The sequence below is a fragment of the Equus asinus genome, chromosome 2 (genome assembly GCF_041296235.1).
Source record: "Equus asinus isolate D_3611 breed Donkey chromosome 2, EquAss-T2T_v2, whole genome shotgun sequence".
NCBI classification, from domain to species: Eukaryota; Metazoa; Chordata; class Mammalia; order Perissodactyla; family Equidae; genus Equus; species Equus asinus.
The window spans coordinates 123,179,054-123,192,323 of record NC_091791.1 but is presented as its reverse complement, the minus strand read 5'-3'; the positions used below and the strand labels follow the sequence as shown (position 1 = coordinate 123,192,323).

Here is a 13,270-nt window from a genome sequence, read left to right as displayed (position 1 = left end):
TCTTTGTTTTTGGTGTTGTCCTTCCCTTTGTCTTTAATGCTGTACTTGAGTATTTGCTATCCTGCTCTGATTCTGTCTGCCGATTTAACTCATTACTCTGTGCTTTGTTATCCCCCCCAACTATTTTTTAGGTATGAGGGCCTTCTTGAGGATTTCTGGTGTGTGTGTGGGGGTCTCATGGCTACAAACTCCCTTAGCTTATGTTTGTCTGGGAAAGTTTTTATTTCTCCATCATATCTGAAGGATGTTTTCACTGGATAGAGTATTGTTGGCTGACTGTTTTTGTCCTTCAATGATTTGAATATGTCATTCTAGTCTCTCCTAGACTGTAAGGTTTCTGCAGAGAAATCCGTTGAAAGCCTGATGGGGGTTCCTTTGTAGGTTATTTTCTTCTGCCTTGCTGCCCTTAGTATTCTTTCTTTGTCATTCAGTTTTGCCAGTTTCACTACTATATGCCTTGCAGTAGTATGCCTTACATTGACATATTTAGGAGATCTGACAGCCTCTTCCACATGGATTTCCTTCCCTAGGTTTGGGAAGTTCCCTGCTATTATTTCTTTGACCAAGCTCTCTACTCCATTCTCCTTTTCTTCTCCCTCTTGAATACCTATAATTCTTATGTTGCATTTCCTAATTGAGTTGTATATTTCTTGGAGACTTTCTTGATTTCTTTTTAGTCTAAGTTGTCTCTCCTCCTCTGTCTGGACCATTTCAACATGTCTGTCTTCAGTTATGCTGATTCGCTCCTCTATGGTGTCTGCTCGAGCATTCAGGGAATCCATATTTTGTTTTACTTCTTCCATTGTGTCTTTCATCTCTAATATTTCTGATTGATTCTTCTTTATAGTTTCAATCTCTTTTGTTAAGTAGCTCCTGAAATCATTGAATTTTTCTCTACATTCTCTTTTACCTCATTGAGTTTTTTGTTGATAGCTGCTTTGAATTCTTTGTCACTTAGATTACATATTTCTGCATCCTCAGGACTGATTTCTGGGTACTTGTCATTTTCTTTCTGGTCTGGAGATCTAATATAGTGTTTGATATTGCAAGAGGCTCTTTTTTTTTCACATTCTGGTGTTATTATGTTGCAGTTACCACCTGTTGCCACTGGGTGGGGGTCAAGTGCTCTGTGTTCTGAGCCCTCTGCCTTCAGCCGAAATCCAAGGGGCTGGAGCCCTGCTGAGCATGTGTGGGAACGGGTGCTTTCTCCTGCGTGTTCTCTCTGGGCTTTCTCCCTCTGCTCTCCTGGGGTGTTGGCTTGATGAGGTCACCCCTCCCTCCTCCACCTTCTTCCTCCTCCACCCTCCTCCCCATGAAGGCTTTCACTTCTCTAGGCTGCAAGGGCCCTAGGGAGTCCTTGGTGTTCCTGTGAATGAACGTCCCCTCCCCCATTCCTTCCCTCCAGGAGGCCTCCTGTGGTCCTGATTGCAGTCTTTAGGGGAGCCAGTGAAGATTTCTCTTAACCCATTCCAGCTCTGAGGGGGGCCCCAGCCTCTCCAACGTCTGTCTGTCGTATGGCTGCATGGATCTCTCTGACGTTTTTTGTGTTGAGTTTGGATGTCCTCTGTTGGAGTATGGATTTTTTTGTTGTTGTGTATTGGAGGCGGAAGATTTCTGTGAGACCTCCCTCCACCGGGATGCTGACGTCACTCCACATTAGGAGTTTTAAGTGAGAGGTAAAATTTCTTAGGTCAATAGAGTAGGGATCAGTTGAGATAAAAGGGAAGAAAGAATGAAGTTTGATAAGTTTGGGTGACAGAGTAGTTCAGTCTGGCCAGAATGGAGGAGACAATATAGGAAGTAGAGGAGGAAAGGCATTTGAGGCCAAATTACTGAGCGCCTTCAATGCCAGAATTTTTTGCCTGTAGGTAATGGGAAGGGAAGATTAAAGTGATGTTTTAGGATGATGAGGCCTCACACTCTCCCATCCTGCATGTTCCTCTTACAATGTCGCATGGATGCTTCTCATTGACAGGTTCTGTGTCCTCCTGCCCTGAATCTGGGTGGGCCTGTTGCTACAACTGAAGTGACATCATGTGACATCCAAAGGTAGGTCATAAAAGATGATATAATTCTGTCTTGTCCTCTTGGATGGTTGTTCTTAGAACCTGGGCACTTTGCTGTGAGGGAGTAGAGACCACATGGAGATCTGTTTGGCCAACAGCCTGGATGAGGTCCCAGCATCACCTGCCAGATACGTGAGTGAAGATTCCTCCATATGGTTCTAGTCCCCAGACACTGAGTCTCCCAACCATAAAATCTCCCCCAGCATTCAAATCTTACTACCTGAGGCCCCAGGCATGTGATGTGGAGGTAGGCTGTCCCAAGGCCTGTGTAAATTCATGACTCATAGAAACCATGAGATAATAAAATGATTGTTTGAAGTTTTTAAGCCATTATGTTTTTGGTTAAATTGTCACATTGTGCTAGCAATATATGTAAATAGAGTTTTTATCTGCCTCTAATATGAAGGATGTAGGTTGGAAAGACTAAGGATAAGAAGACCAGAAGGTAAAGTTCTGTTGCAGTCTAGAGGGGATAAAAGCCTGGACAGAAAAAGATACTTGCAAGAGCAGAGTCTTTGCCAGACTTATGGTGGTGATTCCAAAATCTAGAACTGGGTTTTCTCCTGTTGAAATAAATTTCTAGGCCCAAGATGGAGCTGCTTCTACCCAGGGTGCTACATCAGCAAACCAAACTTTCATATTCCTGTAAATGCTCCAACTGACCAGAAACACAGTATATCCAGTCATCTAATCCCCAAATGCCAAGTCAAGTCTGGGCTCTGTATTTATTTCCTTAATTTTTCTAAATAAGGTCAGATTTACAACCCCAGGCAATCATGCCCTGTCTCTGTGTTGCTGCTTCTAACACTCTATAAAACTCCTCTTGCCCCAAATCCCTTGGGTAGAATGCTCCACTGCTTGCGAGGCAGTGTACTCCCTAAGTCCATGGACTTTTCCCTTGAATAAAGGACATCCAACTCCTTACTAAATTGTTTTAATTTTGTCATTTGACACTCCTCATTAGTTGCAAGGACAGGGACTGGCACTTGTAGAAGTGCATTCCTTCTTATAGTTCATCCAACACATATTTATTAAGGGTCTGCTAGGGACCTGGCACAGAGCTAGGTCCTGAAGATAATATCAAATAAATATTATTCAATTTATGTCATCAAAGAGTTTATAAACTGCATGGAACTGATTGATTTGAGATAAGCTAGGCAAACACCAAATCATAAAATATCAATGCAAGGCAGCACATATTTAAATATTGAAATAATGCAATATTTGGGTTAGGAATTCAGTGAAGGGGAATCCATGTTAGTAAGAGCAAGAAAGAGGAAAATCCATAGAGTTTCATGGTCTAAGAGAATGAACTGTGGTCTGTGAGTGAAATCCAACTTTCCGTCCATTTTTCTGTTCTCCAATTTCCTGAATGGTCAAGCTAGATAAAAATCATAATCCCTTAAATTTGAGAAGCATAAGTGGTTTCAGGTGAATGATCTCAGTTGATCCGCTTACACAGATATGTGTGTGCATGCGTGTGTGTGCGCGTGCACGTGTTCGGGGGACAGGTGGGGAGGAGGAGGAGAAGTAATATGGGGCACTGGCCCTGGCTCTCTTTGAGCAAATTGATTCAACTTTTCAAGCATCTATTTCCTCATCTGAAAATGGGGGTTAATCATAACACTACTTTTCTCGTGGGTTTGTTGTGGAGATTAAATGGGATTAAAGCATGTAAAATACTGTAATATAAGAAATATATGTTTGGTCTTCTAAAAACCACAAAGTCCTTGTAATTTCCTGAGGGGTAGGGGAGAGAGGAGCGTCTTTTGCTATTCATAATAAGCCCCTTTCAGCCACACCTGAATTTATGCTAATGAGGTGACTCTTGGAGGATGAGTACTGGCTGCCAGAAGAACCAACCAGGTGATTAGAGGGCTAGAACTTTCAGCCCTACCCCCCAACCTGCAGAGACGGAACCGGGACTGGGGACTGACTTAATCACCAATGACCAGTGATTTAATCGACCATGCCTGTGGGTTCAAGAGCTTCTGGTTGGTGAACACATCCACATGCCAGGAGGGTGGCGCACTCCAGCTCCATGGGGAAAGAAGCTCCTGTTCTCTGGACCCTTCTGGACCTCACTCTGTGTATCTCTTTCTCTGGCTGTTCATCTGTATCCTTTATTATATCCTTTATCATAAACCGATAAACATAAGTATTTCTCTGAGTTCTGTGAGCCGTTCTAGCAAATTATCAAACTGAGGAGGGGGTCATGGGAACCCTCAATTTATAGTCGGTTGGTCAGAAGTACAGGCATCTCAAGTGGAGGCAGTTTTGTGGGACTGAGCCCTTAACCTGTGAGGTCTGTGTTAACTCTGGGTAGTTAGTGTCAGAATTGTTTAATGTGAGAGAAAACCCCACATATTTGATATCAGAAGTGTTGTGAGAGTAGAGAGAGTTTTCTTTTAAGTACTTAATGCTCAATAAATATTGGTTTGTATTATATATTGTTAAAAACTTAAAGCGGGAAGGAAAAGGATTATGACCGCCTTTTATTGTTATAAAATTCTGATTCCTAAGAATCAGATCACTGATTGAGTATGAGAGAGGCAAATGAAAAATTACTCCAACATTTTGAGTCTGGGTAACCTGGAATATGGTTCATTCATTTAGTAAATATTTATTAAACGTCTCCTATGTGCCAAGCACTATGCTAAGAACTTTGCATTATTCTCTGTGAAATCCTCACAACTAACTCTGTGAGATAGGTATTACCATTACCCCAGTTTTACAGATAAGACTTTTAGCTAGTCACATGGGATCCCAGATTTGTAGGACTTGGCAGTTTCAAACCAGATTTCTTCTACAGTTTTCTGGCCCATGTCAAACATTTGCTGTAAGTGTTTCCACCCGGTTTTTGCAGTGATCATGAGATATTCTTCATTCTCTGGGTGTAGCTGGCAAGAGTATGCAGCCATGACAAGTGACTGACAAAAACGACTGCATACAAGTAGAAACAAAGCACTTCTCTCTACAGTTGTCAGTGGGATTATACTTTCAAAGCCTGCAAGGACATGACCTCCTACTTGTATAGGATTCTTACTTTCAATCATCATATACATGATGGTGATTGCCAATTCAAACACATAGTAGCCATAGCTCATGTCATCAAAGTCCAAAATCCCAGACACTTGATATACAGCATCTCCAAAGGCTGACTTGCTGGACTCTATTAAAATGTTATGGTCATTAAGATCTCCATGATTGATACCTGAAAGGAGAAAAATCAAGCCATGTGAAAACAGTTATTTAATACCCCAGTTCATTCCCTTGCCGATTCTCTTTCTCAAGCATGGCCATTCAGATAATTTGATGAGCAGTCAGAGATAAAGAGCTAAACCCTATTTTTCTTGAAATAAAACAATTTCCCTGAAAAAGATAAAAGCAGTTAATTTTGGTGGTTGTTTTTGCGTTTGCTTCTCATCAGTCCAAGGCCAGAAGATGGAGATTGTAGTTATTGCAAATATCTGATTTTGGCTACTAGCAGAGTAAGGGGATAAGGAGAAATACCCCAAACCAGAAAGGTTCAAAAAGAATATACATATATTCATATTACTATAAGAAGCAAAGAGTCCTCAAATGGACCAGATGTGCCTTTACTTTAACCTAGAATTTCCAAAAAAAATTTCTGATGACCAAGTAATTCTGAATTTCCCCAGTCTTTTGATTACTAGAATAGATGGTGATATTTTAAATCAGTACCACTCAAAGTGGGGATCTGTGGTCAGTGCTGGCCCACAAACTGTTACTAATCTGTGTGAGATAAAAACAGAAATTGAGAGTGTTTAGATAATTTTATTATTTGTCATCTAAGAATGTGATCAGTGGCCTTGTCTCATTGAACAGAGTATAGCCCAGTTTGGGTATTGTCAAACTTGCATGGTAAGTTGCGTGTGGTGCAAGCTGTGAGCTAATCATGAACAGTAGGACCATGTATCAGGTGGCAGTGGGTTGAGGAAAAAAACCCCCAGATTTGTCTTTTACCATGGATAGTTTGAGAAGCACTGATTTAAACCACTGACTAAGGATTAGAAGAAGATGGGGTGTCCATGAGCACTGATATAGTAGTCATGTACTTTAAAAGTATGTGATATAAAGTCCATAATATTAACTTCTAAATATAAGCTGACTTTTTCTATATGAGTTAAGATTGTGTAAATCATACTTAAGTAATGTAGCACAGTGGGCGGCATATAGAAGCAATGAACATTACTATAAACCACAGATTCTAGACTACATCTTTCTGAAATTGGGATGCATTGTACAATTGATGCTATGTCATAGTTTCATTGGCAATGTTTTCCTCTCTTATTTCATTGTTTCCATTCTCATGTACAATGGCCAATCAAGAAATGATACAGCTATTTAATGCCTGGAATAAAATACAAAAGTTGTTGAATTTGGGAATTAAGGAAGAAAAGGAGTTCTGATGAAGATGGCAGAATGAATTCATTCTTTGATAACTGCACTGTACTTGGTATACCTAGCAGTGATAAAAATAAAAAAAGAAAATAATACAGGTACAGCCAGCCTCAAAAATAGATCTGCATACTAAAAAACAATAGAAATGCCAAGCAGTGAGCAGGAATAAAGCTATAGGTCTGTCTTTTGTGCTCCAGATCAGCAATGTGCTTTACCCTTTTGGGAGAACAGGAACTGAAAGTGCTATCTGCCACTTGGGGAAACAGGCTCACTGCATGAAGCCAGGGGCAGTGACAAGGTCTTCCTAACTCACAAAAGGATGACAAAAGCGGTTACCAGTCCACTGCTTAGAATACTATGGGTTCAAGGGAGCAAAAGGACAAAAATTTAGGCTTGAAACCACATGCCAAACTTGGCTGCTATGTGAATATATTCTCTGTCTGATCATTCTAGGTACTGAAGTCTTTGGTTCAGTTTGTATACAGTAGTCAGTTTCTTTTGGTTCTTGCTCATAGGATCTTATTTCCTTGTGTGCTGGTATATAGTATGTTCTCTGGCCACAAGGCAATTACTCTAGAAAAATAACCAAGAGGAACTTCTAAAACCAAAAAATACAATGAATAAAATTAAGAAAATAATGGATAGGTTTAACAGATTAGACACAGCTAAACAGAGAATCAGTAAACTAGACAATGGGTTAGAAAGTTATCCAAAATGCAGTAGGGACAGAGAAAAAGATTTTTTTTTTTTTTTGAGGAAGATTGGCCTTGAGCTAACATCTGCTGCCAATCCTCCTCTTTTTGCTGGGGGAGACTGGCCCTGAGCTAACATCCATGCCCATCTTCCTCTACTTTATAAGTGGGATGGCTACCACAGCATGGCTTGCCAAACGGTGCCATGTCCGCACCTGGGATCCGAACCAGCAAACCCCGGGCCATGGAAGTGGAATGTGTGCACTTAACCACTGCCCCACTGGGCCAGCCCCCAGAGAAAAAGATTTTTTAAAAAACACACACAGATGAGAAGGTAAGAGAAAGAGAGGATGCACTAAGAAGACCTAAGACTAACTTAAATGGAGTCCAAAAGGAGAAGAGGGAATGGGGCAGAGGCAAGAATTTTCCATAACTGATGAAAGACAATATCTACATACATATGTAAGAAACCCAAGCAGAGTAAGAAAAAAATTATTTAAGAAAAAGAGGACATCTTAAAAGTATCCCAAAGGGGAAAAAGACAGTTTGTCTTCAGAGGACCAACAGACTGACAGCTGGCCTCTCAGCAGCAAAGGAAGCTAGAAGACAGTAGAATTCTAAAATTCTAAACTCCTGAAACCTAAAATTCTATAGGCTGTGAAAATATCCTTCAAGAATGAAGACAAAATAAAAACATTTTCAGACAAATAAAATCAGAGTTCACCAGTAGAAAACTGCATTAAAGGAAATTGTAAAGGATGTATTTCTGACAGGAAAAAATGACTCCAGACAGGTTTGAGGTTCTGGAAGATATGAAGCTAATATCTAAGTAAATCTAAACAAACTTGACTATAAAACAAAAATAATAATGTCTTTTGGGGTAAAAATACAGAATTAAAGTTTAACACAACAGCATATAAGTCAGGAAAGAGATAAATGGAATTAAAGTATTTTAAGATCCTTTGTATGGTCTTGCATACCAGTAGACTTTATAAGTTAAAGTCACATGTCAGAATTTCTAGGGTAATCAGTCAAAAAATAGAAAGAGAGTATATAATTTCCAGACTCCTGGAAAGAAAAGAAAAAGAATGACAAAAACAATTAGCTCAAAAGAAGGGAGGACAAAGAAGAACAAATTGGAACAGAAAAACATCAGGAGTACAAAAATAAGATGGTATAGCTATATAATGTCAGACAGAGTAGACATTAAGGCAAAAACCATTAGGAGAGGTAAGGAGAGATACTTTATATTGATAAAAGGTTCAATTTGCTAGTAAGATAACTTCTAATTTTATACGTAGATTGCCTCAAAATATATAAAGCAAAATTTTACAGAAATACAAGTAAAAATAGACAATCCACAATCATAGTGGGAGATTTAAAATACACTTTTCTTAGTAACTGTTAGAATAAGCAGGCAAAAAAATAAGTCAATAGTATAGAAAATTTAAACAACATGATTAACAAACTTGACCTACTGGACATATATATATAATTCTGTACCCAAAAACTGCAGAATAAACTTTCTTTTTAAGCACACATGGACCATTTAAAAAATTTTACCAAATGCTGCATTATAATGTAAATCTTAATAAATTTCAAATCATATACAGCTGCTGTATCTCATATGGTACCACTAATCATATGTTGCTATTTAAATTCATTAAGATTAAAAAAAAATACATAGCATTGGAGATTGGACTGGTGGTTACCATTAGGGAAGGGGGGAGGGGGGAGGGCAAAAGGGTGATTAGGGTCACATGTGAGGGGATGCACTATAATTAGTGTGCGGGTGGTGAACATGATGTAATGTATACAGAATTTGAAATATGATGTACATCCGAAAAAAAAAATTTAAAAAAAAAGCGATTAAATAAAATTGAAAATCTAGTTCCTTAATTGCACTAGCCACATTTTCAAGTGCTCAGTAGCCACATAGAAGCTATTGTATTGGACAACACAGATATACAACATTTCCATCATGAAGAAAATTCTGGACAACACTGATATAAATTATGTTCTCTGACCATACTGCTATTATGTAGAAATCAACAGTAAAAGGATAACGAAAAATTTCATCATGCATATCTTTTATTGATCCAAATAAAGAGACCAATGTTCATGGATTACTCAATCTTATAAATATACTATAATATCCATTTTCTCCCAATTTATATATAGAGTCAATCAAATCTAGCCAAAATCTCAACAAAAATAGTCAAGATCCTCTTATAGAAGAACAAGAAGGTGGGAGGACATGTTCTACCAGATATGAAGGCTTAAAAAGTTAAAGAAATTGGGGCAGGCCTGGTGGCACAGTGGTTAAGTGCACATGTTCCACTTTGGCAGCCCAGGGTTTGCTGGTTCAGATCCCGGGTGCGGACATGGCACTGCTTGGCACGCCATGCTGTGGTAGGCGTCCCACATATAAAGCAGAGGAAGTTGGGCATGGATGTTAGCTCAGGGCCAGTCTTCCTCAGCAAAAAGAGGAGGATTGGCAGCAGTTAGCTCAGGGCTAATCGTCCTCAAAAAAAAAAAAAAAGAAAAGAAAAGAAAGGAAAGAAAAAAAAAGGTTAAAGAAATTAAGATAGTGTGGTAATCTTTAGGGATGCTCACAAATATGCCAGTTATCTCCCTTCTAGGAACATGCTGGGTTGCACTTTCCTGCCCCCGCAAAACTTGTGTTTGGCCAAGTGGTGTTTTTTTGGCCACTGACATATGAACAGAAGTGGCATCACTTCAGGGCAGAAGCTTTAAGAGTCAGTGTGCAATTTACTACATTTGCTTTCCCCATCCCATAGCAGTACTCCAGCTGGTGACATTCCATCAGTCTAAATCCCAAAGTGAGAATGCATAGAACAAAGCCCGAGCCAATCCGTGAGAGACATGCAGCTTGAGTTAGAACTAAACCTTTGTTATTTTGGATCACAATGATTGGCAGGTTATTGGTTACTGTAGCATAACCTAGCCTAGCTGATACACAGTGTAGTATGGGTGCAGAAATAGACAAATAGACCAACAGAATAAAATAGAGTGTCCAAAAACATATTTGATTTACAACAGTGGTAGTACTGCAAAACAAAGGGTGAAAAGATGATTTTCCAATAAGTGTTGGTGGGAAAATTTATCAGACATAAGAAAAATTTACACCATATGTAAAAATAAATTCCAGATGGACTGTAGACCTATTACGAAAGGCAAAAACTATAGGAAGATAATATAGGGGAATATCTCCATGACCACAAGGTAGGGAAAAATTTCTGTATAAGGCACAAAATACTAACCATGAAGTAAAAGATTTATATATTTGAAACCAATGAATTAAGGATTGTTCACCAAAACACATTATAAAGTGAGTGAAAAGATGAGCCACAGAATGGGACAAAATATTTGTAACATATATAACCAACAAAGGACTTGTATCTCGAAAATATTAAAAACAGGCAAAAGATGAATAGCCCTGCACAAAAGAGTTTCTCCAAATGGTCAACAAACAGGGAAATGTATATTAAAACCACAATGAGAAACCATTACACACACATCAGATTGGCAAAAGTTTAGAAGTCTGATAATACCAAGGCTGTAGAGCAATGAAAACTTATGCTCTGCTAGTAGTAGTATAAAGTCACATAACCACTTTGGAAAACTGTTTGGCGTTATCTAGTAAAGTTGAATATAGACATGTCCTACAACCCAGCAATCCTACCCCAGAACTCATGAACTTATAGACTCAAAGAACTCATGAACATGTATATCAAGAGACAAGAATATTCATAGCAGCACTGTTCTTAATAGGCCAAAACTGGAAACAACTCAAATACCTTTCTTTTTGTTGGCTGAGGAAGATTAGCCCTGAGCTAACATCTGTTGCCAATCTTCCTCGTTTTTTGCTTGGGAAAGATTAGCCCTGAGCTAACATCTGTGCCAGTCTTCCTCCACTTTATAGGTGGGCTGCTGCCGCAGCTTGGCTGACGAGTGGAATAGGTCCGTGCCTGAGATCCGAACCCATGAACCTGGGCCAAAGCGGAGCGTGCTCAACTTAACCACTACACCACAGGGCCACCCCCCGCCCCCAAATATCTTTTAAGAGTAGAATAGCTAAAGTGTGGTATATTTATGAATAGAACACTCTACAGCAATAAAAGTTAAACTATAGCCACATGCAACAATGTGGAGAATCTTACAAAAATAATAAGGGAAAAAAAGGGAACACAAGTGAAGATATACTGTAGGGAGACAGATGGGTGGGGGGGGGGAACAGTTAGGAGGCCACTGCAATAATCCAGGTCAGAAAGGATGGTAGCTTGGACCAAGTGGAAGTAGTAAAGGTAGGCGAAAGTGGTTAGAAGTAAGGTATGTCTTGAAGTTAGAAGTGATAGAATTTGATGGGATATGAGGTGTGAGAGAAAGAACAAAGTCAAGGCTGATGACTCCTAGAGTTTTGGCCAGATCAACTAGGTGAATGGTAGATACCATTTTAATGAAATGAAGATGACTAGGCGGGGGAAAGAGTTTGGAAGGGGAAAAAAAAGCAACTCTACTTTTATGTTACCACCTTACATTGTGTGTACACAAAGTGCGTGCTGTGGGCTGAATTGTGCCCCCCCCCCCCCCCGCAATTCATATGTTGAAGTCCTAACCCCCAATGTGATGGTATTTGGAGGGGAGACCTTTGGGAGATAATTAGGTTTAGATGAGGTCATGAGTGTGGGGCCTCATCATGGGATTAGTGTCCTTATAAGAAGAGATACCAGAGAGCTTGCTTGCTTTCTCTCTGCCATGCAAGGACACAGAGGGAAGGTGGCTATTGGTAAGCCAGGAAGCGTCCTCACCAGAACCTGACCTTGCTGGCACCCTGATCTCAGACTCCCAGCCTCCAGGACTGTGTGAAATAAATTTCTGTTGTTTAAGCCACCCAATTGATGGTATTTGTTATGGCGGCCTGAGCCGGTTATGCTCTAGAGAAACTGTTGTACATGTACATAAGGAGATGTGTACTAGCATGCTCGTTACAGCATCATTTATACAGCAAAAAAATGGGAACCAACCTAAAATTCCATTAACAAGGGAATGGACAAAAAATTACAATACGTTCAAATAAATTATGATGTATACATTACTATGGAATACTATTAAAAATGAACTAAATTAACTAGAACTACATATATGAAATGGATTGATCTGAAAAACTAAGTTGAATAAAAAAAAGGTTGCAGAATAATACCATTTATCTAAAGTTTTTAAATATGCAAAACACTGCTATATATATAATTTATGAATGAATACATAAGTAGTAATGAATTAAAACGTATGCAAATTTAGAAGGGAGAGGAGAGGTGGAATCATATAAAGTTTAGAGGGGGCTTCAAATGCAGCAATTTTAAAGAAAATAAAAGTATTATTTTTTAAAAAGCAAACAGGAGCAAATATGGGAAAATTTTAAGATTTGATAAAGCTAAGCTGTGCCTTCACACTTTTCTGATGGTTTGAAATTTGACAATTTAAATATCAAGAAAAATACTTATTTGGTTGGAGAAATACTCACATTCTCGAAAATGACTTAATTTGCTCATTACTTCATCCTTGAACAGCTGAATGATCTGTTTGACAATTTCTCGATTTCGATTCTGGCCCAAGGCATACAAATATTTCTCCAGAAGAGGAACATTTTTCAGATTCCAGATGAAGTTCTCCCGATGAAGACTGCTTAACTTTGGGTGATGGAATTTCTAAATCAAAAGCAAGAAACTCTTAGACTCTTGATAGAGCAACCACTACTGAGAGATCTGCTGTATACCAGAAGACTGCACCCTCCAAAGTGTAGGCCTGGGAGTGCCTGAGGTGGAGAGCTGGCCTTCCCTCATGGCCACTGACTTGCTCCATTGACAGTAATGCACAAAATGGTAATAATGTCATATTTGTACAGGATCTCCTAGTTTTGAGAGCACATTCCCATCTCACTTGATCCTCCTAACTGTGTGAAGGTAGGTATTATTATCCATAGCCTCCAAAGGAACTGGAGGCAACTCCAAAGAACTCTGTCCTCACCTGCATGATCTGCCCCAGGCCCCTTGTTACCTCTCTGAT

General features: G+C 39.3%; 1 protein-coding gene across 7 annotated transcripts in view; it reads right to left on the bottom strand.

Moving 5' to 3' along the window:
- Positions 1–4,540: 4,540 nt before the first annotated feature.
- The window catches only part of HYKK (hydroxylysine kinase), a 31,411-nt gene continuing 22,681 nt past the window's right edge, over positions 4,541–13,270 (bottom strand). For all 7 annotated transcript variants that reach the window (XM_014856431.3, XM_014856433.3, XM_070504388.1 and 4 more), the window contains 2 exons: positions 12,729–12,912; positions 4,541–5,280 (listed from right to left, as the gene is read on the bottom strand). In XM_014856431.3, the coding sequence (XP_014711917.3) occupies positions 4,817–5,280; positions 12,729–12,912 (648 nt within the window). In that variant the 3' untranslated portion in view covers positions 4,541–4,816. The remainder of the gene's footprint in view (positions 5,281–12,728; positions 12,913–13,270) is intronic.